Source organism: Thalassophryne amazonica, chromosome 15 (assembly GCF_902500255.1).
Source record: "Thalassophryne amazonica chromosome 15, fThaAma1.1, whole genome shotgun sequence".
Taxonomy (NCBI): Eukaryota; Metazoa; Chordata; class Actinopteri; order Batrachoidiformes; family Batrachoididae; genus Thalassophryne; species Thalassophryne amazonica.
The window spans coordinates 43,851,269-43,878,567 of NC_047117.1; the positions used below are offsets into that span (position 1 = coordinate 43,851,269).

A 27,299-nucleotide genomic window follows, 5' to 3' on the forward strand; every position below is an offset into this window, starting at 1 on the left:
ATATCCTGATAGGATATGAAAATTTTGGAAAATTGGAAAAATCCCTATCTTTAACATTGAATGAATTTTCAAAAATTCATACCTCTGTCAAAAAAGATCAAAATTCTGTCATAATTGAGAACCTTATGTAGGATGGTATCCTTTATCACCTGACAAAACCTGGTTCAGATCTGATCCAGAATAAGATTTTGTGGCCATTTAAAATTAACAATTGAAAACCACATTTAATGTATATTTTACGTTATATCTTAATCAAACATGACACAATAATATTTTAAACTGGGACCTTCTGGAATGCAAATTCAAAAAGTAAGTATGGAGCTTTGTAATGTGTAGCCTGAATGCATTACTGAGACCAAGGACCACTTAACCAATAAAAAAAAAATTATAAATATCTATAAACAACAGGTTTGGCTACCACTCCAATAGTAGAGTACCACCTAATTTTGATAGCCTTACAAATACAGTTGTATTAAAATAATATGAGCGAAGCGGCACGAAGCTCACGCATGGTACAGGGTGTCCTATACAGGAAGTGCCAAAATTCAAATCCACAGTAAAAATGTTCAAATGTCAAACACTTCCTGGATTGACAGACGAGATCCCATGGAATCTCGTGGAAACTCAGTGGAAAGCTCACACTCAAACAGTGATGAAGTGCTGAATTCTCAGTCTCAGTGAAACAGGAAATGTCCAGTGTTGAACACTTCCTGGCATGGGTGGAGCTAGAGCGGAGGCTGGGGTTTCACTGGACTCCCCTGAAATCTGATTGGACACAGATAATTGACATGTCACGGCACCACACATCTGGTTAAAAGACCTGCATTTTCAAATTAGTGAGTCACATTGACTGCTAGGTTCCTCCTGTCCAGTAGGTTGTGCTGTGGACCACAAAAAGTTCTAATCCACCTTAGTAGAAGAAGAAAAATGTTTGCTTCAGATTTGAACTGAACACGTCGTTTGAACTATGGACTTCTAATCACACCAAACTTATATTGGTGAGTAAACTACAGTATTTTATGCCAGAAATGAGGTCCAGGTTGTTAAAAGCAGCATTTCTCCTTTAATTCAGGTTGCCTTATAAACACATGTTTAAGCTAACAGACAGCAGTTGGTTCATGCTCTGTTGGCTTATTAGTGCAGCAGATATCTGAAAGCACAAATACAGCTGGAGCAAAATTAATGGAGCAACTTTAACATTTGACCCCTGTACAAACTGAAACTGACCTTTGTCACCATTCTTGATGTTTTTACCTAATAACTCCATAACATTTAGTCACAGATTGTCCAAACGATACCTTTTTTGGAATCTTTATGATCAGACAAATAATGTGGTGTAGTTTTCTATATGATTGGAGCATCTTTTAATTTTTGGCCCCTGTGTAATTCTTCAGTTGACCCCTACCTGGCTGCCTATTGAAAATTCAAGTGGCCAATCAATTTTTTTAAAAGAGTTAATGTCTATGGATTATCTGTGCCAAATCTGATGCTTGTATCACCATTTGCAGGATTCCACTCTAAATGTTCTCTTATCTGCTGCACTGTATATGAGATGTAAGATTCTGCTCCTCCGTGTTTCTCAATTGCCCTCAAAAGAATTGGAACACTTGGTATTTCACACATTTTAATTTGTTTATTCCATTTCAAATATTTCTCTGTAGGCTCTCAGTTGTCCAGGTGGTTTCCATAGTAGAGAAGCTTGAATCTTTGACTGGACTGGGTTGCTTGACGTGAGGACATTTTGCTTCAAATCTCAGAAGCTTCCTCAGCTAAAATTCTTGCTCTGGTAAATTGACTTCCGTCTTGACTCTTGTAGAGAGTCAAGAGAGATTAACATAACAGTTTGTCAGAGTCAGAAGCAGGGGACCTCCGACTAAGAATCACAGCAGTGCTTAACAGTGCTAAGCCTCCTCCGGCCAACATCACAGGAGAAGAACAGAAAGCTTTGTCAGCACTGCAGAAGGACCAAAGCATCCTTATCCTGCCAGCAGATAAAGGCAGATGCACGGTGGTCCTGAACACATCGGACTACGAGGCCAAGATCAACAACTTGCTCAGTGACTCCAGTACATACGAACGTCTGAAGAGAGACCCCATGAGCGGCTATAAGAAGAAAATCATTAGCTTCCTCCAAAACCTGGAGAAAGAGGGACTCATCGACAGGCAGACATACTACAGACTGTATCCTGGGGACGCCACTCCGTGCATCTATGGACTGCCCAAAATCCACAAACAGGACGTGCCACTCAGGCCTATTGTATGTAGCACAGATTCCATCACATACAATTTGGCCAAGCACCTCAAGCGGATTTTGGCTCCTCCAGTGGGTAACTCAGACCACCATGTGGAGAACACACAAGATTTTGTGAACAAGATCAAGGACCTGCAGCTGGAGGCAGATGAAACTATGGTGTCATTTGATGTGACATCGTTGTTCACCTGCATCCCCACCACTGAGGCCATCTCAGCTGTGAGGCAGAGACTGCTGGAGGATGAGTCTCTACTTGAAAGGACCAAACTCACACCAGACCACATCTGCCAACTCTTGGAGATCTGTCTTAACACCACGTATTTCCTGTTTAGGGGGAATTACTACAGGCAGATCCATGGTTGTGCGATGGGGTCTCCGGTATCCCCCATTGTGGCCAATCTGTACATGAAGCGAGTGGAGAAGACAGTCTTGAAAGTCCTTCACGGGCATCTCTCCCAGTCACTGGTTCAGATATGTCGATGACACATGGGTTAAAATCAAGCAACAGGAGGTCGAGGACTTTACAGAACACATCAACTTGGTGGATTCCAATATCAAGTTCACACGTGAGGATGCCAGAAACAACCATTTAGCATTCTTGGACTGTGATGTTACGATTGGAGAGAACAGGCAGCTCCAGACAGGAGTTTACAGAAAACCCACTCACACTGATCAATATCTGCTCTTTGGCTCAAACCACCCCCTTGAACACAAACTCGGGGTGATCAGGACTCTTCAACACAGAGCCCTACAGGTGCCCACAACTGCAGAGGGAATGGCTAAAGAACAACAACTTGTACGGAAAGCCCTCGCAGTATGTGGGTACCCACGATAGTCCCTGGACAAAGTGCAGAAGTCCCAGAAAACAAAGAGACCAGATAGACAGGGGACGGAGACATGAAGGAGTGTCTCTCCCTTATTTAGCAGGAGTAGGGGAAAAACTACAGAGGATCTTCAGACAGCACAAAATCCCAGTTTACTTTAAACCTGTTAACACCTTGAGACAGAAATTAGTTCATCCTAAGGACAGGATCCCTAGTTACAAACAGAGCAATGTAGTGTATTCTATCAGATGTCAGGAAAACTGTAATGAACACTACATAGGTGAGACTAAGCAACCTTTACACAAAAGGCTATACCAGCACCGCAGAGAGGTCGCCAGTGGACCTCAGTCTGCAGTTCATCTCCACCTGAAAGACACTAACCACACGTTTGAGGACAAGGAAGTTAAAATCTTAGCCAGAGAGAAGAAATGGTTTGAGAGGTGTCAAGGAAGCATTCTTTGTAAAACAGTTGAAACCCAGCCTTAACCGGGGAGGGGGTCTCAGACACGCTTTGTCCCCTGTTTCAGTCTTTTGTTCATGGTAATGAGTCATTCACGTCTTCAGGAGAGTCATCAAGGGAGCCTTCAGGAGAGACTTCCGTCCCATCATTAGGAGGGACAGCTGCCCTGTCATTAGGAGGGTGCTAACTAGAGCACAATAGGTGCTAATTAGAGCTATTGTTTAGTCACTAGCCTGTAGCAGTCGGCCTCTCGGTAGGAGGGGTCTGGTTAGGTTAAAAACTCCAGCTTTTGTTGGCTTCTGTTTTATTCTTCTCTACAAGAGTCAAGACGGACGTCAGACTACCAGAGCAAGAATTTTAGCTGAGGAAGCTTCTGCAATTTGAAGCGAAACGTCCTCACGTCAAGCAACCCAGTCCAATCGAAGATTCAAGCTTCTCTTCCATTTCAAATACATTTTTTTTTCTAAAATTATCTTCCTTAACTCAAACTGAAAGCAAATCTCTACGACTTGATATAAATTAATTAAAAATATAAAATCCAGCTTCCTGATGAAGTGATGTAGAAGAAGATGTTCTTAAAAAGAAGACCTGAAAGTTCAGCTACAATTTGACAGAAAGTACATTTCAGATGAAAGCCTAGATTTGATGTTTTGGTGAAAGAAACTTTAGTATTTCTTCATAATTGATGTAAATAAACTCCAAGACATATTGTTCATGTTTCCATCCCTTGACTTGTCTAAAGAAAACTGGCAATAAAACTGATTATTATTTACAGGTTTTATCAAGTTTTAGAGATTTACTTTCAGTTTGAATTTGAGGAAGATAATTTTAGAATTTTTTTATTCTTTATTTTTTGTATTTCTTTTACTTAAAATGGCATAAACAAATTAAAATGTGGGAAATTCCAAGTGTTCCAATGCTTTTAGTGGGCACAGTATCCTAACCTTATGATGAGTGTAAAATGAGTGTGGTATTAGTACTGTTTTGTTTAAGAATGTTTAATTTTCGCTGCACTTTGTGTCAAATCATAGTCATATCGTATATCATATTGATATGAAAATTCAGTAAGGTATATCTTCTATTATACATTCCAAACCTAAGGTGGAATTCTACTAGTGTTTACTAAGGTACAGCTAAATAGCTTAAAAAAAAAGAAAAAAAAAAAGAGTAGAGCAACTTAGGTGCCTGTTCTTGAGAACCAGGGATGGCAGGTTGAAAAGCTTTTTGATAGCCAGAATGGCAAAGACTCAGCCAATGATCAGCTCCAGGGTGAACAATGGATTAAAGTTACCCAGTGGTGGGCACAGCTAACGAAAAAGTTTGCTTTGATAACTCAACTCAACTTTATTTATAAAGCACTTTCGACCAGCAAAAACTGAAACAAAGTGCTGTACATAAAGGTCATAAAAACAACAAAACATCCTAACAACAATAAAAACAGCAATAAACAAGCAAAAACAACTAAAGCAGAGCAAAGTCACATATCGTGTTAAAAGCCAATGAATAAAAGTGGGTTTTAAGATCGGTTTTAAAAACAGACAGTGAAGTGGCCTGCCTAATGTGCCAAAGGTAAATCATTCAAAATCTTTGGAGCTACAACAGAAAATGTTCTATTCCCTCTGAGCGTTCGCTTAGACCTCAATACCTCAAGGAGGAGATGATCAGCTGACTGGAGGCACCGTGTAGGGGCGTAAAGGTGAAGTAGCTCAGAGAGGTAGGGCGGGGTGAGGCCATTTAAAGATTTAAAAACAAATAAAAGAATCTTAAAATGAACTCTAAAATGCACAGGCAGCCAGTGGAGGGAGGCCAAGACAGGTGTAATGTGCTCCCTCTTTCGTACTCTAGTTAGCAGATGAGCTGCAGCATTCTGAACTATCTGGAGAGGAATGGCTAACTTCCAGATAAAGTGCATTACAGTAATCCAGCCAAGAAGTAAGGAAGGCATGGATTACTATTTCTAAATGCTGATGTGCAAGGAAAGGCTTCACCTTAGCAAGCTGCTTAAGGTGAAATAAAATAGACCTAACTACTGCACTAATTTGGTGATCCATTTTAATCACTGTCCATCTTAAAACCCAAATTAATAGCAGTACTCTTTGCATAAGCTACCAATGGACCTAAATCAATAGGGGAGGGTACACAGGAGCCACTAGGGCCAAACACAATGACGTCTGTTTTCTTATCATTAAAATTTAGGAAATTTAGGCCCATCCAGGCCTTAGTAGGTACTAGACAGCTGTCAATGGTACCAGGTAACAAGTACCAGACAGCTGTCAATGGGATCAAGAAAGCGCAGGTGCACTGTGAGGGGACACCATGATCCTTGTACAGTACAGGAGTCATACGAGGAGCATGCCAGATGGATCCTTAACTTTACCATCCAGCAACTGCATTTACCATGGTGACGACGCTTCCACCAGAAAGGTAGTGCTGAGGCCCTGAAAGCATGAGTCGGAATCTCCAACAACAGTGGAGGTAAAGTTTTTTGTCCATTTCTGACATAATGTCGTAAGTCAAAAAGGGAATGGCGGCTATACACCAGCAGAGACTTGATCTGAGAGGTGTTATAACTTAAAAACATTAAAACACAGACAAAAGTAGGAGCAACAGACAGCGTGCCACACACTGATGCCATCTCCTGAATGAAGGGCACTCTGCTGACCATGACTGCCCCTGATAACCACTAATCAGCTAATTGAAAAGTTATCTTTTATAACGCTTAAGCGCTAAACCACCAAAAAAATTTATCAGACGCTACAGCTAACCGCTAGCCAATAACTTTCAGTATTGTCTCTGCCCACTGCTGTAGTGAAGCATCATTTACCTTGACAGCATACAGTGGTCCAGCCGTGAGGCAGATGTCTTGAAAAGTAAAGCAGGTTTTGCTTATGTTTTGATTTATAAACTAAATTAATACGGATAGTTTAACTACATTAATGTCAAGTCTGTCATTTGTACAAAGTGAGAATATGACACATATCTTTTAATTTTAAAATAATGCACTAATTCTGAAGTTTTGTACATATTAACACACATGGATTTTGAACTTTACTCACCTTTTCAACACACTGCTAATTTGTATATGTCGCAGACATGAACGAGCAAAGCTTGAGTAAATGCTCCAGTGGAGCATTAGTATGGCTAACCCCCTCAGACCCCCCCACCTTTTTAAGCATTTTTCTTTATTTGCCTTTCACATGCCTGGAAGGTCCTCACCATCTAACCATGTCGTTTAGGTCCTTCAGATGTTTTTTTATTAAAATGGTTGTAGCATGGCTAAAAATTTTCAGCTTCTGGGAGGGCTCTGCCTTTTCCAGCATTTTTCTTTTTTGACAGTAGCGCTGTACAATATGGCCAAATTATCGTATCTCAATATTGTCATATCAAGATGATATACGATATGACTATGATTTGACACAAAGTGCAGCAACAGTGAAAATTAAACATTCTTAAACAAAACAGTAATAATACCACACTCATTTTGCACTCATCATAAGGTTAGGATACAGTGCCCGCCAAAAATATTAGAACACTTTTTCACACATTTTAATTTGTTTATGCCATTTCAAATTCAGGAAATACACAAAATACAAAGAATAAAAATTTCTAAACTCAAACTGACAGGAAATCTGTAAAACTTGATAATACCTGCAAATAATAATCAGTTTTACTGCCAATTTTCTTCAGACAAGTCAGGGGATGGACACATGAACATTTCCAAGTCACTGAATATGCGTTGGACGTTATTTACATCAATTATGAAGAATTACAAAAGTTTCTTTCACCAAAACATCAAATCTAGGCTTGCATCTCAGATGTACTTTCTGGTAAATTGTAGTTGAACATCCAGGTCTTCTTTTAAGAAAATCCTCATCTACACCACTTGATCAGGAAGCTGTACTTTATGTTTTTAATTCATTTATATCAAGTTGTAGACATTGGCTTTCAGCTTGAGTTTAAGGAAGGTAACTTTAGATTTATTTATTTATTTGAATTTGAAATGGCATAAACAAATTAAAATGTGTGAAATGCCAAGTGTTCCAATACTATTGAATACAGTTGGGAAACACTCCATGGCATGTGTATTTTTAAGTGAAATGCATCATCCTGGTGTCACTCAGAGAGCAATTAGCAGAAACTTGTAAACTTATAGAGCTCCCTGAGATATCCATGGGCCCGTCAGAAACTGCATTTTCAATATTACAAATTAACGAGGATTGTGTTAAAAAAAATAGTAAGTAATCTCAAACCATCAAAAGCAAAAGACATAATTGGATTAGATTCTGATTTTGTCAGAAAGCATAAAGAATCTCTAGTTGGCCCTCTAACACATTTGATTAACCTATCCATTTCTAGGGCGAATGTTCCACAAAAATTAAAACAAGGTCTCATTAGTCCAATTTTTAAAGCTGGAGACCCAAACAAAATATGTAACTGTAGACCAATTTCAGTCCTTCCAATTCTGTCAAAGGTGCTTGAAAAAACAGTGGCGAACCAACTTATTGATTATCTGGAAAGTAGTAATATTTTACATCCAAAACAATTTGGATTTAGGCCTAGATACTCAACAGAAATTGCTACATGCTACCTAACAGACATGATTAAAAAAAATCTGGATCAGGGAAATGTGGTTGGAGCAGTGTTTTTAGACCTCCGTAAGGCCTTCGACACTGTAAACCACCATGTTCTCCTGCACAAATTAAAGCAGTTAAATTTTTCTCAACAGCTGCTCAGCTGGTTTACATCTTATTTGGAGTCAAGAACACAGCGAGTAAAAATCAATGGCTCTATATCGCCATCTCAGGAGTATAAAATGGGGATACCACAAGGTTCCATCTTGGGCCCTATTTTATTTTGTCTCTATATTAATGACCTTCCGACCATTTGCACTGAGGCTGAATGCCAGCTGTATGCTGATGACACAGTAATCTATGTCTCAGCAAAAACTCCAGAGAAGGCTGCAGAGCTTCTTAATAGACAAATGACCCGGGTCTCTCAGTGGCTGGAGGATAATTTGTTGTTTCTAAATTGTTCTAAAATGGTGTCTATGTGTTTTTCAATAAGGCAAAAGCCCAAAGAAAACTTTAGGATACAAATAAATCAAAAGGAAATTCAAAGAGTAGATGAATTTAAATATTTGGGGGTCGTCTAGGACTCCCATCTTAAATTTGAGAGTCACATAAAGAAAATGACTAAGACAATTAGGACTAACTTGAATTGTTTTCGTCTCATAAGATCTTGCTTGTCAATTAGTGCAGACACATTATTTTTAATGCAATGATCTTGTCTCATTTTTTATATTGCATCACTGTTTGGGGCCAGGCGAACCAATCCTCTCTAAAAGGTTTGAATTCTCTTTACAAACAAGCCTTAAAAGTGCTTGACCAAAAGCCAATTAGGTGGCACTATTGTAAAATCACAGAAAAGTATAAACTCTTAAGCTTTGAAAATCTTTTGAAGTGTTCATTTTTGAATTTAGTTTTTAAATGTATTAATGGTCTTGTTCCTGATACTGAAAAAGGACTGATTCAAAAATGTCAAACTCGCGGTATCATTACAGGAGGAGCTGTGAGTGGAGACTGTAGACCAGTCCGATGTAAAACAACTTTTGGACAGAATACGTTTGCAGTTAAAGGTCCACAGATCTGGAACACCATACCTGCCGAACTGAAATTTCTTATAGACCTGAATGATTTTAAGCATAAAATAAGACAATGGCTTAACTTAAATCAAATCTGTAGACATTAGCCATATTTTACAGTGTTTTATTGTATTGTGATATTGCTACTATCATGTGTTGTTTATGATTGTTTAAGTGTCCTTTTTATGTTCTAGGGACCAGGTCTGCGAATTAGCTATTAGCTATATGACCTATGAACATGGCATCGGTTATTGTAGCAATGCTTTTTGTTCTGTCCCTATCAAATAAACAGAGAAAGAAAGCAAAATTAAGAGGTTATTTAATCAACAGCTGCCTGCTCTTTTAAAAATCACTGGAGACACACACATATGTAAGACAACCCAAATTAAATGTGATATGCCGCTTTTAACAACCTGGACCTCATTTCTGGCATAAAATATGGTCATTTACTCACCAATATAACTTTGGTGTCATTATTAGTCTATGGTGCAAATGACGTGTTCAAGTTCAAATCTGAGGCAAACATTTTTCTTTTTCTACTAAGGTGGATTACAACTTTTTGTTGTACACAGCACCGACTACTGGACAGCAGGAACCAAGCAGTCAGTGTGACTCACTGATTTCAAAATGCAGCTTTTTTCAACCAGAGGTGAGGTGCCGTGACATGTCAATCATCTATGTCTAATCAGATTTCAGGAGAGTCCAGCACAACTCTGGCCTCCACTCTAGCTCCACCCATGCCAGGAAGTGTTCAACATTTGCCATTTCATGTTGTGGACTCACAATTTGGTGCTTCCTGTTTCGGTGTGAACTTGCCACTGAGTTCCCGCGACAGTCCAATTGCGAACTTTGGCTGTGGCTTTGTAGACTACTGCACTCTACTGGTGGTTGGCTCTCACTGTGGTATTGTATCACTTCCTGTTCCGGAGCACAGCGGTGTTTGCTGTATCTGTTAGCTGTTTAATCTGCGTAGTTAGATTGATCTAGATAACTAGATAAAGATTTATTTCACAGTGTAATCTTCACGTGCCTTAACTAAAGCACTATCTCTTCTGAATCACCTCTAAATTATTTTCACATTCTTCACTTTGTGTGTTTTTAGGAATCCGCTAGCTTACTGCAGCTATTAGCCCTTAGCCAGTTTAGCATGGCGGCTTCTCCTGTCTCTCCCGCATTTTTCTACGCTGGGTGTGAAATGTTTAGTTATTCCTCAGACTCCTTTAGCAGTAACGGTACTTGTAATAAGTGTAGCTTGCTCATAGCTTTGGAGGCCAGGCTGGGCGAATTGGAGACTCGGCTCCGCACCTTGGAAAATCCTACAGCTAGCCAGGCCTCTGTAGTTGGTGCGGACCAAGGTAGCTTAGCCACCGTTAGCTATCCCCCAGCAGACCCCGAGCAGCCGGGAAAGCAGGCCGGCTGGGTGACTGTGAGGAAGAAGTATACTTCTAAACAGAAGCCCCCTGTACACCACCAACCCGTTCACGGACCAAGGTAGCTTAGCCGCCATTAGCTGTCCCCCAGCAGATCCCGAGCAGCCGGGAAAGCAGGCCGGCTGGGTGACTGTGAGGAAGAAGCATAGTTCTAAACAGAAGCCCCCTGTACACCACCAACCCGTTCACATCTCTAACTGCTATTCCCCACTCGGCAACACACCTGCCGAGGATCAAACTCTGGTTATTGGCAACTCTGTTTTGAGAAATGTGAAGTTAGCAACACCAGCAACCATAGTCAAATGTCTTCCGGGGGCCAGAGCAGGCGACACTGAAAGAAATTTGAAACTGCTGGCTAAGGCTAAGCATAAATTTGGTAAGATTGTAATTCACGTCGGCAGTAATGACACCTGGTTACGCCAATCGGAGGTCACTAAAATTAATATTGAATCGGTGTGTAACTTTGCAATAACAATGTCGGACTCTGTAGTTTTCTCTGGGCCCCTCCCCAATAGGACCGGGAGTGACATATTTAGCTGCATGTTCTCCCTGAATTGCTGGCTGTCTGAGTGGTGTCCAAAAAATGAGGTGGGCTTCATAGATATCTTATCTTAGGGACCTCATAGTACCATATCACCCCAATAGAGCGCTTCGCTCTCAGACTGCAGGCTTACTTGTAGTTCCTAGGGTTTGTAAGAGTAGAATGGGAGGCAGAGCCTTCAGCATTCAGGCTCCTCTCCTGTGGAACCAGCTCCCAATTCGGATTAGGGAGACAGACACTCTCTCTACTTTTAAGATTAAGCTTAAAACTTCCCTTTTTGAAAAAGCTTATAGTTAGGGCTGGATCAGGTGATCCTGAACCATCCCTTAGTTATGCTGCTATAGACTTAGACTGCTGGGGGGGTTTCCCATGATGTACCCAGTGTTTGTTTTTATTCACCTCTTTTTGCTCTGTATGCACCACTCTGCTTTTAATCATTGGTGATTGATCTCTGCTCCCCTCCACAGCATGTCTTTTTCCTGATTCTCTCCCCTCAGCCCCAACCAGTCCCAGCAGAAGACTGCCCCTCCCTGAGCCTGGTTCTGCTGGAGGTTTCTTCCTGTTAAAAGGGAGTTTTCCTTCCCACTATCGCCAAGTGCTTGCTCACAGGGGGTCGTTTTGACCGTTGGGGTTTTTCTATAATTATTGTATGGCTTTTGCCTTACAATATAAAGCGTCTTGAGGCGACTGTTTGTTGTGATTTCACGCAATATAAATAAAATTTATTTGATTTGATTTGATGAAAATGTAAATAAAAACAGAATACAATGATTTGCAAATCCTTTTCAACCTGTATTCAATTGAATACACCACAAAGACAAGATATTTAATGTTCAAACTGAAAAACTTTATTGTTTTTGTGCAAGTATTTGCTCTTTTTGAAATGGGTGCCTGCAACATGTTTGAAAAAAGTTGGGACGGAGCGAGCTTTGCGCCACTGTGCAGCACTTTGCTTGTATTATTTTGAACACAACTGCAGCTTTGCTGACTTAATCATATATATGCTACAATTTGTCAGACTTTGGAGTAGTTTTTAAACAGTTTAGAAACACTTTTAAGTTGGAATATGATCATTTAACATGTGATATTTTACCAATATACTCATGGGCCATTAGGGGTTACTATGTGAGAAAGGCTGCTCCAAACCTACTCAGAAATTGTCCAAAGAAAAAAATATGAACAAAAACCCCACATGACACAAAAAAAAACACCTCTTCAAAGACTAAACAAATTAAAAATAATATTAAAAAATAATAATCATAATTGTAGGTACAGTGTTGTTTCAGCAGCCAGTGTGAGTTTCATAACACTTGCAAGATTTTGACTGCTATAAATATTTGATATTCAAGTCAAATATCTTTTTAATTGTTTTGATAGACACCACGCCCATGAATAGATTTAAGCACACTCTAAGAAGTGCTGCTTTGTGTTACTTACAGCAGGTTGTTGGTAAGTCATGAGGATGGCATAACTGGACAGGTGGTTACATGCACATGTCGTGTGTGTATTGTTGGTATGCTGAAGGCGGCAGCCCTGTGCTGACCACCTGCCACTCCCAGAAGGCCCTGATGCATTCCAAAAAGAACAGTTGGGACCAAAGTGGTTCTCCACCTGTGGAGAAGAAACCCCCCCCCCAAAAAACAAATTAATGTTTTACAAGAAAGGCTGTTCTGAGAAATATTCTGCTTCTCACAATTAATCTTTGAGTAAAAAGTAAAAATGTGGAAAACAGCACTTTCCAAACAGACCTGCAGGTGCCTCAGTGTGAAGATGACTGGTTCAGAGAGGTACACTCTGTTGTATCCTCTGTGCACAGATGCAGAGATGACATGGGAGTTAACTACCAAACTCCTATGTCTGACCTCTGACCCCTGACCCAGCCCCATCCCCAGCCGCAGAGTTGAGTTCTGGGTGGTCAGAAAGGAGCCCAGGTTCTTATAGAGAGCGAGGACCAGCTTCACCTGGCCTGCACATGAAACAAAAGTGGACGGTCACATAATGAAACAGACGGAACAAACATGAACAATATATGAACATCAGCTGAAGCGTTCTACCTCCAACACAATTATTTCAATAACACGCAAGATATTGAAGTACAACCCCAATTCCAATGAAGTTGGAATGTTGTGTAAAATGTAAATAATAACAGAATACAGTGATTTGCAAATCCTCTTCAACCTATATTCAATTGAATACATCACAAAGACAAGATATTTAATGTTCAAACTGAAAAACTTTATTGTTTTTGTGCAAATATTTGCTCATTTTGAAATGGGTGCCTGCAACATGTTTCAAAAAAGTTGGGACGGGGCAACAAAAGACTGTGAAATGCTCAAAGAACACCTAATTGGAAAAAGGTGAGTGTCATGATTGGGTATAAAAGGAGAATCCTCAAAAGGCTCAGCCATTCACAAGCAAAGATGGGGCAAAGATCACCACTTTGTGAAAAACTGTGTGAAAAAATAGTCCAACAGTTTAAGAACAATGTTTCACAATGTTCAGTTGCTAGGAATTTAGGGATTCCATAATCTACAGTCCATAATATAATCAGAAGATTCAGAGAATCTGGAGAACTTTCTACACGTAAGCAGCAATACCCAAAAACCAACACTGAATGCCCGTGACCTTTGATTCCTCAGACGGCACTGCATTAAAAACCATCATCATTGTGTAAAGGATCTTACCGCGTGGGGTCAGGAACACTTCAGAAAACCACTGTCAGTTAACACAGTTTGTCGCTAAATCTACAAGTGCAAGTTAAAACTCTACCATGCAAAGTGAAAGCCATACATCAACAACATCCAGAAACGCCACTGCCTTCTCTGGGCCCGAGCTAATTTGAAATGGACAGACGCAAAGTGGAAAAGTGTGCTGTGGTCTGATGAGTCCACATTTCAAATTGTTTTGAAATCATGGACGTCGTGTCCTCCAGACAAAAGAGGAAAAAGACCATCCAGACTGTTACCAGCGCAAAGTTCAAAAGCCAGCATCTGTGATGGTATGGGGGCGTGTTAGTGCCCATGGCATGGACAACTTACACATCTGTGATGGCACCATCAGTGCTGAAAGGTACATCCAGGTTTTGGAGCAACACATGCTGCCATCCAAGCAATGTCTTGTTCAGGGACGTCCCTGGTTATTTCAGCAAGACAATGCCAAGCAACATTCTGCACATGTTACAACAGCGTGGGTTCGTAGTAAAAGACTGCAGGTACTAGACTGGCCTGCCTGCAGTCCAGACCTGTTGCCCATTGAAAATGTGTGGCGCATTATGAAGTGCAAAATACGACAATGGAGACCCTGGACTGTTGTACAACTGAAGTCGTACATCAAGCAAGAATGGGAAAGAATTCCACCTACAAAGCTTCAACAACTAGTGTCCTCAGTTCCCAAATGCTTATTGAGTGTTGTTAGAAGGAAAGCTGATGTAACACAGTCGTAAACATACCACTGTCCCAGCTTTTTTGAAATGTGTTGCAGGCATCCATTTCAAAATGAGCAAATATTCGCACACAAACAATAAAGTTTATCAGTTTGAACATTAAATATCTTGTCTTTGTGGTGTATTCAGTTGAATATAGGTTGAAGAGGATTTGCAAATCATTGTATTCTGTTTTTATTTATATTTTACACAACGTCCCAACTTCTCTGGAATTGGGGTTGTACAACTTTTTGCTGCATCCACCCAATTTTCTGTGGACAAAGTGGTACTGTGGCTAAGTGGAATGAGGGATTTAGGTGAAGCAGTGAACAAAGAGACCAGACAGACAGGAGATGGAGACAAGAGGAAGAGGAATGTCTCTCCCTTATTTTAGCAGGAGTAGGGGAAAAACTACACAGGATCTTCAGACAGCACAAAATCCCAGTTTACTTTAAACCTGTTAACACCTTGAGACAGAAATTAGTTCACCCTAGCGTCGCGGTGAAGAGAGAGCTGAGTAGGGGGGCAAAGCTCTCGATTTACCGATCGATCTACGTTCCGATCCTCACCTATGGTCATGAGATTTGGCTCATGACCGAAAGAACGAGATCGCGAGTACAAGCGGCCGAGATGAGTTTCCTCCGTAGGGTGGCTAGGCGCTCCCTTAGAGATAGGGTGAGGAGCTCGGTCACTCGGGAGGAACGCGGAGTCGAGCCGCTGCTCCTCCACGTCAAAAAGAGTCAGTTGAGGTGGCTCGGGCATCTGGATGCCTCGCTGGAGAGGTATTCCGGGCACGTCCCATTGGGAGGAGGTCCCGGGGAAGACCCAGGACACGCTGGAGGGACTACATCTCTCGGCTGGCTTGGGAATGCCTTGGGCTTCCCCCGGAGGAGCTGGGGGAGGTGTGTGTGGATCGGGAGGTCTGAGCGACTTTGCTTGAGCTGGTGCCCCCGCGACTCGACTCCGGATAAAGCGGAAGAAAATGGATGGATGGATGGAAGAACAGGATTCCTAGTTACAAACAGAGCAATGTAGTGTATTCTATCAGATGTCAGGAAAACTGTAAAGAACACTACATAGGTGAGACTAAGCAGCCGTTACACAAAAGGCTATACCAGCACCGCAGAGAGGGCGCCAGTGGACCTCAGTCTGCAGTTCATCTCCACCTTAAAGACACTAACCACACGTTTGAGGACAAGGAAGTTAAAATCTTAGCCAGAGAGAAGAAATGGTTTGAGAGAGGGGTGAAGGAGGCATTGTATGTGAAACAGTTGAAACCCAGCCTTAACCGGGGAGGGGGTCTGAGACATGCTTTATCCCCTGTTTACAATGGGGTACTCAGGTCAATGCAGTTTCAGTCTTTTGTTCATTGTAATGAGTCATTCACGTCATCAGAAGACTCATCAGGAGAGCCATGAGGAGAGGCGTCAGTCCCATCGTTTGGAGGGACAGCTACCCTGTCATTAAGAAATTAAGCAGTTAAGCAAGCATTAAGCAATTGTTTAATCACTAGCCAATAGCAGTCTGCCTCTCGGTAGGAGGGGTCTGGTTAGGTTTAAAACTCCAGCTTTTGTGGCTTCTGTTTGTTCTTCTCGACAAGGGTCAAGACAGAAGTCAGACTACCAGAGCAAGAATTTTAGCTTGGGGAAACCTCTGCGATTTGAAGCAAAATGTCCTCCTGTCAAGCAACCCAGTCCAGTCGAAGATTCAAGCTTCTCTACTATGGAAACCACCTGGACAACTGAGAGCCTTCACAGAAACATCAACTTAGTCTCACAACCATACATTAAGACAGGAAGCACCAAGGCCCTAAAGGCTTGGACCTTCATTCTCCTGCCAAGATAGTGGCATCACCAAACACCTCTGTTCAGAGACCTCATGACTCCATAAACTCAGAGAAACTCAGAGACCTCATGACTCCATAAACAGTAGCATAGGTAGCATCAACATGTGTGCAGTCTATATGGGAACTTTTGAACTCCAGGACTTGCTTTGGGAAATGTGAGGGTTGTTGTGAGAATGTTTGAGACACATCAGGGTTGAGGCAAAATGCTGTTAATGTCCTACTTCAGTAACTGATCTGGCAGTTGATCTTCCTGTGGCTCTCATCTTTACCATCTTTACCATCTTTACTTGTACTATGTTTTATCTTGTTAGTACACCCACAGCATATGGTCACCTCACTGAGTCTGGTCTGCTTGAGGTCTCTTCTTATAATCAAAAGATGGCAAGGGAATTTTTCTTTACTGCTTTGCTTACACATTATAATTTGGTACTGTATAAATATGTTGAATTGAATTGGGCATGAAAACTGCAGTGTCTGGTACAAACTACAACTGACACTTGCTTTGCAGTGGGTGAAAATGAAAGGTAACTCATGTTCATTTGCATTTGATGTTATCCGTGCACATGAGAAACTCATATCTGAACAAAGTACATAGAAATCACCACCAAGTCAGAATATATGGCAAAAATTAAAGAGTTGGAAAAATAAGATTACCACAGATGTGAGTGGAGAGAATCTTTAAAAACCTAGGACGTGTTGCTAGTTTACAGACCATTGTTGCTGTACTGCTGCAAAGCGAGCGCTGAGATCTGCAGGATGCTGTCACTGTCGTAGGAATCAGGGAACGTCAGGTCCTGTATGTCCACCTCCGTGTTTAATACGTATACCTCGAGGTCTGATGTGGAAAAATATGGATGAGTTGTTCAGTTTCACAGATTCTGTGCCAGAACTAGGAGACATGAAAGAAGCATACCAATGTTTGCTGCTCTGTCACTGAAACGGCCCTCATAGAGATTATTAGCCAGTAAAAAAGCTCCTTTCTCGACTGCATCCAACAGCAATGAGGCTGAACGTGACTGGTCAGTGCTGCTCATATCAGCCCAGGACACCAGAGCCTCTGGACCCAAGAGGTTATCAACTGTCTGAACGACCGCCTGGTGGGAAGAGAACAGCAAGACTCCTCAGCTTAGAACACAAATTTAGACTTTTAGCTATCTACAAAAGTAGTACAGTGAAGTTGAAGTTCAACTTGGGACTCCGGCGAGGGTGGTCGCATCTCCTCCTCTCCTCTCCTTCTGTGTTTTTTTTTCTCTATCTCTGGCCCAACTTTCAAAGTCCCAACTTCACCAGACTGTGAATTCTTTGAACTATATTGGAATAACCAGTCCCAGCAGAAGACTGCCCCTCCCTGAGCCTGGTTCTGCTGGAGGTTTCTTCCTGTTAAAAGGGAGTTTTTCCTTCCCACTGTAGCCAAGTGCTTGCTCACAGGGGGTCGTTTTGACCGTTGGGGTTTTACATAATTATTGTATGGCCTTGCCTTACAATATAAAGCGCCTTGGGGCAACTGTTTGTTGTGATTTGGCGCTATATAAAAAAATTGATTGATTGATTGAATAACCATGGAATTGATCAGCTGGTCTCTCAATGCTATTGACATCATTTTTTCAAAAAGGAAATCAGGGCTGGGGGACCCTGCGTGCCCAGATGGAACCTATCCTGTGGGCTATGTTCTCAACGCCTGGGAGAAATGAAGCTTCACATGCTTGGCACCACTTTCCATGGAAGACGTCAAGGATTTATTTATTCTCATTTGCCTTTATAGTAGGCACTGCCCTGACCTTCATGATTAACGAGGTGGGCAAGGCGGTACAATCTCAGAATGCATTAACTTTTGCAAGTTGGAAACCATCTTGGAGCAATTGTCTGCCCTGCAAAGGAATTGTTGTTGAAGACCAGCTCAATATTCAAAATTGGATCTGGACGGCTAAAGAGAGACCATACTGAAATTTTGTGCCTCTCTGTTTAAACCAAAACATGGCAGCCTTATCAGCTACCGAAGGTTAAAATGCCCCACTGTTTTCCCCTGAAGGATTCAACAGCCTTGGTGAAGATATTCGACTCCCTCTTCATCTGCCCCTCCCTTACAGCCTTCACCGACTGTCGTCAAGGGCACTCATACATGTACAGAGACTGATTTAAACTCAGCTGCACAGATGGCGCATGCTTCCACCCCTACCCCTCCTTTGTGTTTCTGTCTCCCCCACCTCCCCCATCCCGGCTTCCGTTCACGCCACCCTCTTCCCCCTCTGGGAGGCAGCACGGCTTTAGCTGCAGCAGCCGCCATTCCCCCCAAGTATGGCTGCATGGCCATGTGCTGCTGCGGCCCCCCCACACTCACATTGCCTCAATTCGGATGACGGACTGTTTCAAAGTTTAGCGTACATAAACAATCAAATGTATATGTGCGGTTGTTTTAATTCTGATGTGTGCCATTATTACGTTCAACTGGTAATAATTGTGGATTAATTGCTGTATTTTTGTCTGAGGTGTGTGAAATGAATTGCCCTTTTAGGGATCAATAAAGTTGTCTGAATCTGAAAGCCAATAATCAATATATAGCTGCAGACATAAGTTTACATAAACATTAGCAAAAAACATTCAAAGTAATTTTTCCACTATTGCATATTTTCCATTTTTATCCAACAATGGGTTGGTTAAGTCACTTAGAAGTTTATGTTGAAAGAATGGAGTATCATATCTTGGAGGTGTGGAGATCAAAACTACATTTAGAGGGTTTTTTTTTAAGGTGATGGCAAAAGCTGCAGCTGTACGGATTTGACCACTCTACATTCCGATGCCAAAAATTACTGAACATTTCACTCCATCTCCCCATATAAAGGCTATGTTGCTGTAATGAATTATGCAATAAGGAATTTATGAATCAATCATACTGAAACATCACAAGCCCACTTATCATACATACAAAAGCAGGTGGCCCCTGTTGTGAACTCATGTCATACCGGCGGTGCATTTTTGTAAACATCAGGGTACGCTGCCCTGACACACTCGCAAATGTGTCTGGTGTGTGTTACATAGTGTCACTGTACGTGAGTTCACCCATTCATGGAAACAAATGGTGAATGAATACTTCTTTCAATGATGAAGAAAGTCAGATGGAGTAGACCTTCAGGAGACGGGAGTATCTCTTTTCAAGTCATAAAATACACAGGCTTGAAAAAGAGGAAGGTCAGATCAGAGTTTGACAAAAAAAGAAAGACGCGGAAGCTGTTGTGGAGTTGGTGTGTGGTTCATCACACGGTCTGTGACAGACAGGTTGTGACGCATCAGTGGCGTGGGGTGACCACACGTATCCTTAATTAGCGGAATTAATGTCTGTGAATTTGTTCACAATTAGGTGACTCAGCCTGAGGCACGCCAGGAGAGACACGTGGCACAAGTGAGCAAGGACGGAAGGAGCGCAGGGACAGAAGTGAAGCAGTCTATGACAAAAGCTGTCATACAAAACACTGCCAGAGACAGTGGGACAGAAACGGGGAACCTTCAGCTGAACGTTTCTGTTTGAGTTTGAATAAACACGGACCAGCCTGAAATAAGATCATCCTGCATGATCTAGTATAATTATGGAACAACAGCTGAGGACACAAAGAACAAATTGTATGAGAACAATTCCAAAAGAGGAGTGTGGTGAGTGGAAGGACCTGCTGACCCATGTGTGAGACAAGGTGGAGCTCATGTATGGGTGCCAACAAAACCGGTTCCCTTGTACTAGTGCAGCAGATAACTGAAACAATCCTGCAAATGGTGATACCAGTATCAAATTCAGCACAAATACTTCTTAGACCAGGGGTGGGCAATCATGTGCCATGAAGGGCCGAAGCACTGCAGGTTTTCCTTGCTACCAATCACCTCAGCAGGTGATTTCATTAATGTTCAGGTGTTTCAACAGGTGATTTCATTGACAACCAGGTGTTTATGTTCAAGGGAGACGCTCATCAGCAACCCACCTGCTGAGGTGATTGGTTGCAAGGAAAACCTGCAGTGTCTCGGCCCTCATTGCCCACCCCTGTCTTAGACATTACTCTTTTGAAGTAACCGATTAGCCACCTGAATTTTCAATAAGCAGCCAGGTAGGAGTCAACTGAAGAATTACACAGGGGTCAAAATTTAACAATGCTCCAACAATGGTCCATCAGATTATTTGCTTGATCATAACAATTCCAAAAAGGTACTCCTATTGGCTGCAAATACATCAATATAGTGATGTTCTTCATTATCTTTTAGTGATGCCATTAATGAGAAATGAGTAGCTTATTGATGTGAAGTTTGGAATACCTTGCCAGTCCTCTTGGAGATGTCCGGGAAAATGCAGATGATATATTTCAAATCCTTGACCACTGATTATCTGGTCAATAGTTACTCATCTGGAGACATTCAAACATGTAATATTCCGACCAGACTTGGTTATAATCTGTTGACCTGTTTATGAGTTATATTGCACTCACATATGCACGCACACACACACACACACGCACGTACACACACACACGAGTGATCATAATACCTTGTGATATTACGGGCACAGAGAGTAAAAATAGATATTTAATTTCAGATTATGTTTAAGAGATTTCAGTGTAAATTCTCTCAAAGAAAATTTGAAAGTCTTGACTTTGTGCTCATGGTAATAACTTGCTTTCAGATCCAGTATGCTGCAATAGACAACCAAAACAACAACTTTGCCAATGTCAAAATACAGGAATCTGTGGACGTGAGTGTGTGCAGACCTTTCTTGAAGTCTATTGATCTGTGTGTCTCCAGTCATGGTGTACCTGAACATAAGCTCTGCATGTGCTCTCCCTCTTCTGTAGCTGAAATGAAGAAAAATGTCAAACATCTATTATTTGAGTCATCATTGTGACATTTTCCGTTTCATTTCCAGGAAAGGTCAAGTACAGATGTCTGCTGACAACAGGAAACAATTTACCTTGTTGTAATTGCGTGCTGCAGGCTCCTTATTGGCCGGTTTCAAAGCCTGAAGTTGAGAGTCGAGGTTTTCTAGTAGCTGTTCTACCAGCTTGACAGACATGCTGACGTCACCGGCGTAGATGCGTCCCCGGGTCAGGCTGACCAGCTCTCTGGCGATGTTGGCAGCATTCTCTCCACTCTTGATCTGTAGCGAGGTGGGAATGTTTTTAATGTCAAACATTGTGACATTTGTAGAGATCAATGCTTGCTGTGTGTGTGTGTGTGTGTGTGTGTGTGTGTGTGTGTGTGTGTGTGTGTGTGTGTGTGTGTGTGTGTGTGTGTGTGCATTCACAGGTGACAAACCTTTTGTGCGATTTGGCTGACCCAGGGTGAGGTGCAGTTGGAGAGATCAGGTCCTCTGGAGCTCCAGCCCACTGGAGACAGCATGCAGTGATAGGATGCTATGCCTAGAGAAAGACATGGAGGGGGGAGCTAAGATTCAGCTAACATAGTAGATGGAAAATGCAATAGACAACAAACAAATTTGAACAAATAATGTGTTCACCCTAAAGCCTCCAGCTCCTCCGTGACCCTTAGCTGGAGTAAGCAGATTTAGAAAATGACTGAATAAATCTTTGTTACAACATGCAGCAGTGACCTTGGTGATCAGGTGCAGCTTTGGCAATGAAAGTAAAGCTACATGTCATTTCAACCACTCCTACTCCAAATTTCTCTCCCATATGTGATAGAAAGATTACTCGCTGTAATAAGCCCGTACATCCTGCAGGTGACAGTGCTCAGCAGGTGGCATGCAGGTCTACATAAGAAAAAAACATGTCTGCTTGGATTTTCAAAAATTAATTAATTAGATGTGATCAAATGTCAGGAGTATGTATTTAGTTCATGCACTTGAATCAAACTTTTTTTTTTGTGGTGCTGCCAGGTTTTTTTTTTTTTTTTTTTTTACTTTTTTAGTTTCTGAATTTGTTTTCAGATCATTTTCACAGAACACTGGTTATCTTTGCTATGCACAATTTGTCATTGCTTTTTGAATTTTTCTAGTTTTTACCTTTGATCTTCAAAACAATAATATCTTGCCTATCAGGATATCAATTTTCAGTAAAAATTTCATAATGATGTATGAGAAACTGTGGGCTCCAGGCTGTTCACAATCAAACAGACAAACAAACAAACCTCGTTGGTGGAGGTAATAACAAGCACGGTTGCCTCACATCAAGATGGTCCTGGGATCGCTTCCCATCTGGTCCTTTCTATGTGGAGTTTGCATGTTCTCCCTGTCTGTATGTGGGCTAGCGATCCAGAGGTCGCCTCTACTGGTGGTTGGCTCTCACTGCGGTATTGTATCACTTCCTGTTCCGGAGCACAGCGGTGTTTTGCTCTATCTGTTAGCTGTTTAATCTGCGCAGTTAGATTGATCTAGTTAACTAGATAACAATTTGTTTCACAGTGTAATCTTCACGTGCCTTAACTAAAGCACTCCCTCTGCTCTTAGCCGGTTTAGCATGGCGGCTTCTCCTGTCTCTCCCACACTTTTCTGCTCTGGGTGTGAAATGTTTAAATATTCCTCGGCCTCCTTAAGCAGTAATGGTACTTGTAATAAGTGTAGCTTATTCGTAGCTTTGGAGGCCAGGCTGGGCGAATTGGAGACTCGGCTCCGCACCTTGGAAAATCCTACAGCTAGCCAGGCCCCTGTAGTCGGTGCGGATCAAGGTAGCTTAGCCTACGTTAGATCCCCTCTGGCAGATCCCGAGCAGCCGGAAAGCAGGCCGACTGGGTGACTGTGAGGAGGAAGCATAGTCCTAAACAGAAGCCCCGTGTACACCGCCAACCCGTTCACATCTCTAACTGTTTTTCCCCACTCGGCGACACACCCGCCGAGGAACAAACTCTGGTTATTGGCGACTCTGTTTTGAGAAGTGTGAAGTTAGCGACACCAGCAACCATAGTCAATTGTCTTCCGGGGACAGAGCAGGCGACATTGAAGGAAATTTGAAACTGCTGGCTAAGGCTAAGCGTAAATTTGGTAAGATTGTAATTCACTTCGGCAGTAAAGACACCCGGTTACGCCAATCGGAGGTCACTAAAATTAACATTGAATCGGTGTGTAACTTTGCAAAAACAATGTCGGACTCTGTAGTTTTCTCTGGGCCCCTCCCCAATCGGACCGGAAGTGACATGTTTAGCCTCATGTTCTCCCTGAATTGCTGGCTGTCTGAATGGTGTCCAAAAAATGAGGTGGGCTTCATAGATAATTGGTAAAGCTTCTGGGGAAAACCTGGTCTTGTTAGGAGAGACGGCATCCATCCCACTTTGGATGGAGCAGCTCTCATTTCTAGAAATCTGGCCAATTTTATTAAACCCTCCAAATCGTGACTATCCAGGGTTGGGACCAGGAAGCAGAGTTGTAGTCTTACACACCTCTCTGCAGCTTCTCTCCCCCTGCCATCCCCTCATTACCCCATCCCCGTAGAGACGGTGCCTGCTCCCAGACCACCAATAACCAGCAAAAATCTATGTAAGCATAAAAATTCTAAAAGAAGAAATAATATAGCACCTTCAACTGCACCACAGACTAAAACAGTTAAATGTGGTCTATTAAACATTAGATCTCTCTCTTCTAAGTCCCTGTTAGTAAATTATATAATAATTGATCAACATATTGATTTATTCTGCCTACAGAAACCTGGTTACAGCAGGATGAATATGTTAGTTTAAATGAGTCAACACCCCCGAGTCACACTAACTGCCAGAGTGCTCGTAGCACGGGCCGAGGCGGAGGATTAGCAGCAATATTCCACTCCAGCTTATTAATTAATCAAAAACCCAGACAGAGCTTTAATTCATTTGAAAGCTTGACTCTTAGTCTTGTCCATCCAAATTGGAAGTCCCAAAAACCAGTTTTATTTGTTGTTATCTATCGTCCACCTGGTCGTTACTGTGAGTTTCTCTGTGAATTTTCAGACCTTTTGTCTGACTTAGTGCTTAGCTCAGATAAGATAATTATAGTGGGCGATTTTAACATCCACACAGATGCTGAGAATGACAGCCTCAACACTGCATTTAATCTATTGTTAGACTCAATTGGCTTTGCTCAAAGTGTAAATGAGTGCACCCACCACTTTAATCATACCTTAGATCTTGTTCTGACTTATGGTATGGAAATTGAAGACTTAACAGTATTCCCTGAAAACCCCCTTCTGTCTGATCATTTCTTAATAACATTTACATTTACTCTGATGGACTACCCAGCAGTGGGAAATAAGTTTCATTACAGTAGAAGTCTGTCAGAAAGCGCTGTAACTAGGTTTAGGGATATGATTCCTTCTTTATGTTCTCCAATGCCATATACCAACACAGGGCAGAGTAGCTACCTAAACTCTGTGAGTGAGATAGATTATCTCGTCAATAGTTTTATATCCTCATTGAGGACAACTTTGGATGCTGTAGCTCCTCTGAAAAAGAGAGCCTTAAATCAGAAGTGCCTGACTCTGTGGTATAACTCACAAAATCGCAGCTTAAAGCAGATAACCCGTAAGTTGGAGAGGAAATGGCGTCTCACTAATTTAGAAGATCTTCAGTTAGCCTGGAAAAAGAGTCTGTTGCTCTATAAAAAAGCCCTCCGTAAAGCTAGGACATCTTACTGCTAATCAATAATTCAATCAATCAATTTTTTTTTTTTTTATATAGCGCCAAATCACAACAAACAGTTGCCCCAATGTGCTTTATATTGTAAGGCAAGGCCATACAATAATTATGTAAAACCCCAACGGTCAAAACGACCCCCTGTGAGCAAGCACTTGGCTACAGTGGGAAGGAAAAACTCCCTTTTAACAGGAAGAAACCTCCAGCAGAACCAGGCTCAGGGAGGGGCAGTCTTCTGCTGGGACTGGTTGGGGCTGAGGGAGAGAACCAGGAAAAAGACATGCTGTGGAGGGGAGCAGAGATCGATCACTAATGATTAAATGCAGAGTGGTGCATACAGAGCAAAAAGAGAAAGAAACAGTGCATCATGGGAACCCCCCAGCAGTCTATGTCTATAGCAGCATAACTAAGGGATGGTTCAGGGTCACCTGATCCAGCCCTAACTATAAGCTTTAGCAAAAAGGAAAGTTTTAAGCCTAATCTTAAAAGTAGAGAGGGTGTCTGTCTCCCTGATCTTACAATAGTCCAGCCTAGAGGAAATAAATGCATGAATTAGTTTTTCAGCATCACTCTGAGACAAGACCTTTCTGATTTTAGAGATATTGCGTAAATGCAAAAAAGCAGTCCTACATATTTGTTTAATATGCGCTTTGAATGACATATCCTGATCAAAAATGACTCCAAGATTTCTCACAGTATTACTAGAGGTCAGGGTAATGCCATCCAGAGTAAGGATCTGGTTAGACACCATGTTTCTAAGATTTGTGGGGCCAAGTACAATAACTTCAGTTTTATCTGAGTTTAAAAGCAGGAAATTAGAGGTCATCCATGTCTTTATGTCTGTAAGACAATCCTGCAGTTTAGCTAATTGGTGTGTGTCCTCTGGCTTCATGGATAGATAAAGCTGGGTATCATCTGCGTAACAATGAAAATTTAAGCAATACCGTCTAATAATACTGCCTAAGGGAAGCATGTATAAAGTGAATAAAATTGGTCCTAGCACAGAACCTTGCGGAACTCCATAATTAACTTTAGTCTGTGAAGAAGATTCCCCATTTACATGAACAAATTGTAATCTATTAGACAAATATGATTCAAACCACTGCAGCGCGGTGCCTTTAATACCTATGGCATGCTCTAATCTCTGTAATAAAATTTTATGGTCAACAGTATCAAAAGCAGCACTGATGTCTAACAGAACAAGCACAGAGATGAGTCCACTGTCCGAGGCCATAAGAAGATCATTTGTAACCTTCACTAATGCTGTTTCTGTACTATGATGAATTCTAAAACCTGACTGAAACTCTTCAAATAGACCATTCCTCTGCAGATGATCAGTTAGCTGTTTTACAGCTACCCTTTCAAGAATTTTTGAGAGAAAAGGAAGGTTAGAGATTGGCCTATAATTAGCTAAGATAGCTGGGTCAAGTGATGGCTTTTTAAGTAATGGTTTAATTACTGCCACCTTAAAAGCCTGTGGTACATAGCCAACTAACAAAGATAGATTGATCATATTTAAGATCAAAGCATTAAATAATGGTAGGGCTTCCTTGAGCAGCCTGGTAGGAATGGGGTCTAATAAACATGTTGATGGTTTGGATGAAGTAACTAATGAAAATAACTCAGACAGAACAATTGGAGAGAAAGAGTCTAACCAAATACCGGCATCACTGAAAGCAGCCAAAGATAACGATACGTCTTTGGGATGGTTATGAGTAATTTTTTCTCTAATAGTTAAAATTTTGTTAGCAAAGAAAGTCATGAAGTCATTACTAGTTAAAGTTAATGGAATACTCAGCTCAATAGAGCTCTGACTCTTTGTCAGCCTGGCTACAGTGCTGAAAAGAAACCTGGGGTTGTTCTTATTTTCTTCAATTAGTGATGAGTAGAAAGATGTCCTAGCTTTACGGAGGGCTTTTTTTATAGAGCAACAGACTCTTTTTCCAGGCTAAGTGAAGATCTTCTAAATTAGTGAGACGCCATTTCCTCTCCAACTTACGGGTTATCTGCTTTAAGCTACGAGTTTGTGAGTTATACCACGGAGTCAGGCACTTCTGATTTAAAGCTCTCATTTTTAGAGGAGCTACAGCATCCAAAGTTGTCTTCAATGAGGATGTAAAACTATTGACGAGATACTCTATCTCACTCACAGAGTTTAGGTAGCTACTCTGCACTGTGTTGGTATATGGCATTAGAGAACATAAAGAAGGAATCATATCCTTAAACCTAGTTACAGCGCTTTCTGAAAGACTTCTAGTGTAATGAAACTTATTCCCCACTGCTGGGTAGTCCATCAGAG

The 27,299-nt window shown here is 41.5% G+C and overlaps 1 protein-coding gene across 2 annotated transcripts in view; it reads right to left on the minus strand.

Moving 5' to 3' along the window:
• Positions 1–27,299, minus strand: part of LOC117526798 (adhesion G protein-coupled receptor L1-like) — a 144,950-nt gene that overhangs the window by 39,173 nt on the left and 78,478 nt on the right. For both annotated transcript variants that reach the window (XM_034188870.1, XM_034188872.1), the window contains 7 exons: positions 21,701–21,804; positions 21,357–21,542; positions 21,202–21,240; positions 17,328–17,508; positions 17,127–17,249; positions 12,896–13,113; positions 12,585–12,758 (listed from right to left, as the gene is read on the minus strand). In XM_034188870.1, the coding sequence (XP_034044761.1) occupies positions 12,585–12,758; positions 12,896–13,113; positions 17,127–17,249; positions 17,328–17,508; positions 21,202–21,240; positions 21,357–21,542; positions 21,701–21,804 (1,025 nt within the window). The remainder of the gene's footprint in view (positions 1–12,584; positions 12,759–12,895; positions 13,114–17,126; positions 17,250–17,327; positions 17,509–21,201; positions 21,241–21,356; positions 21,543–21,700; positions 21,805–27,299) is intronic.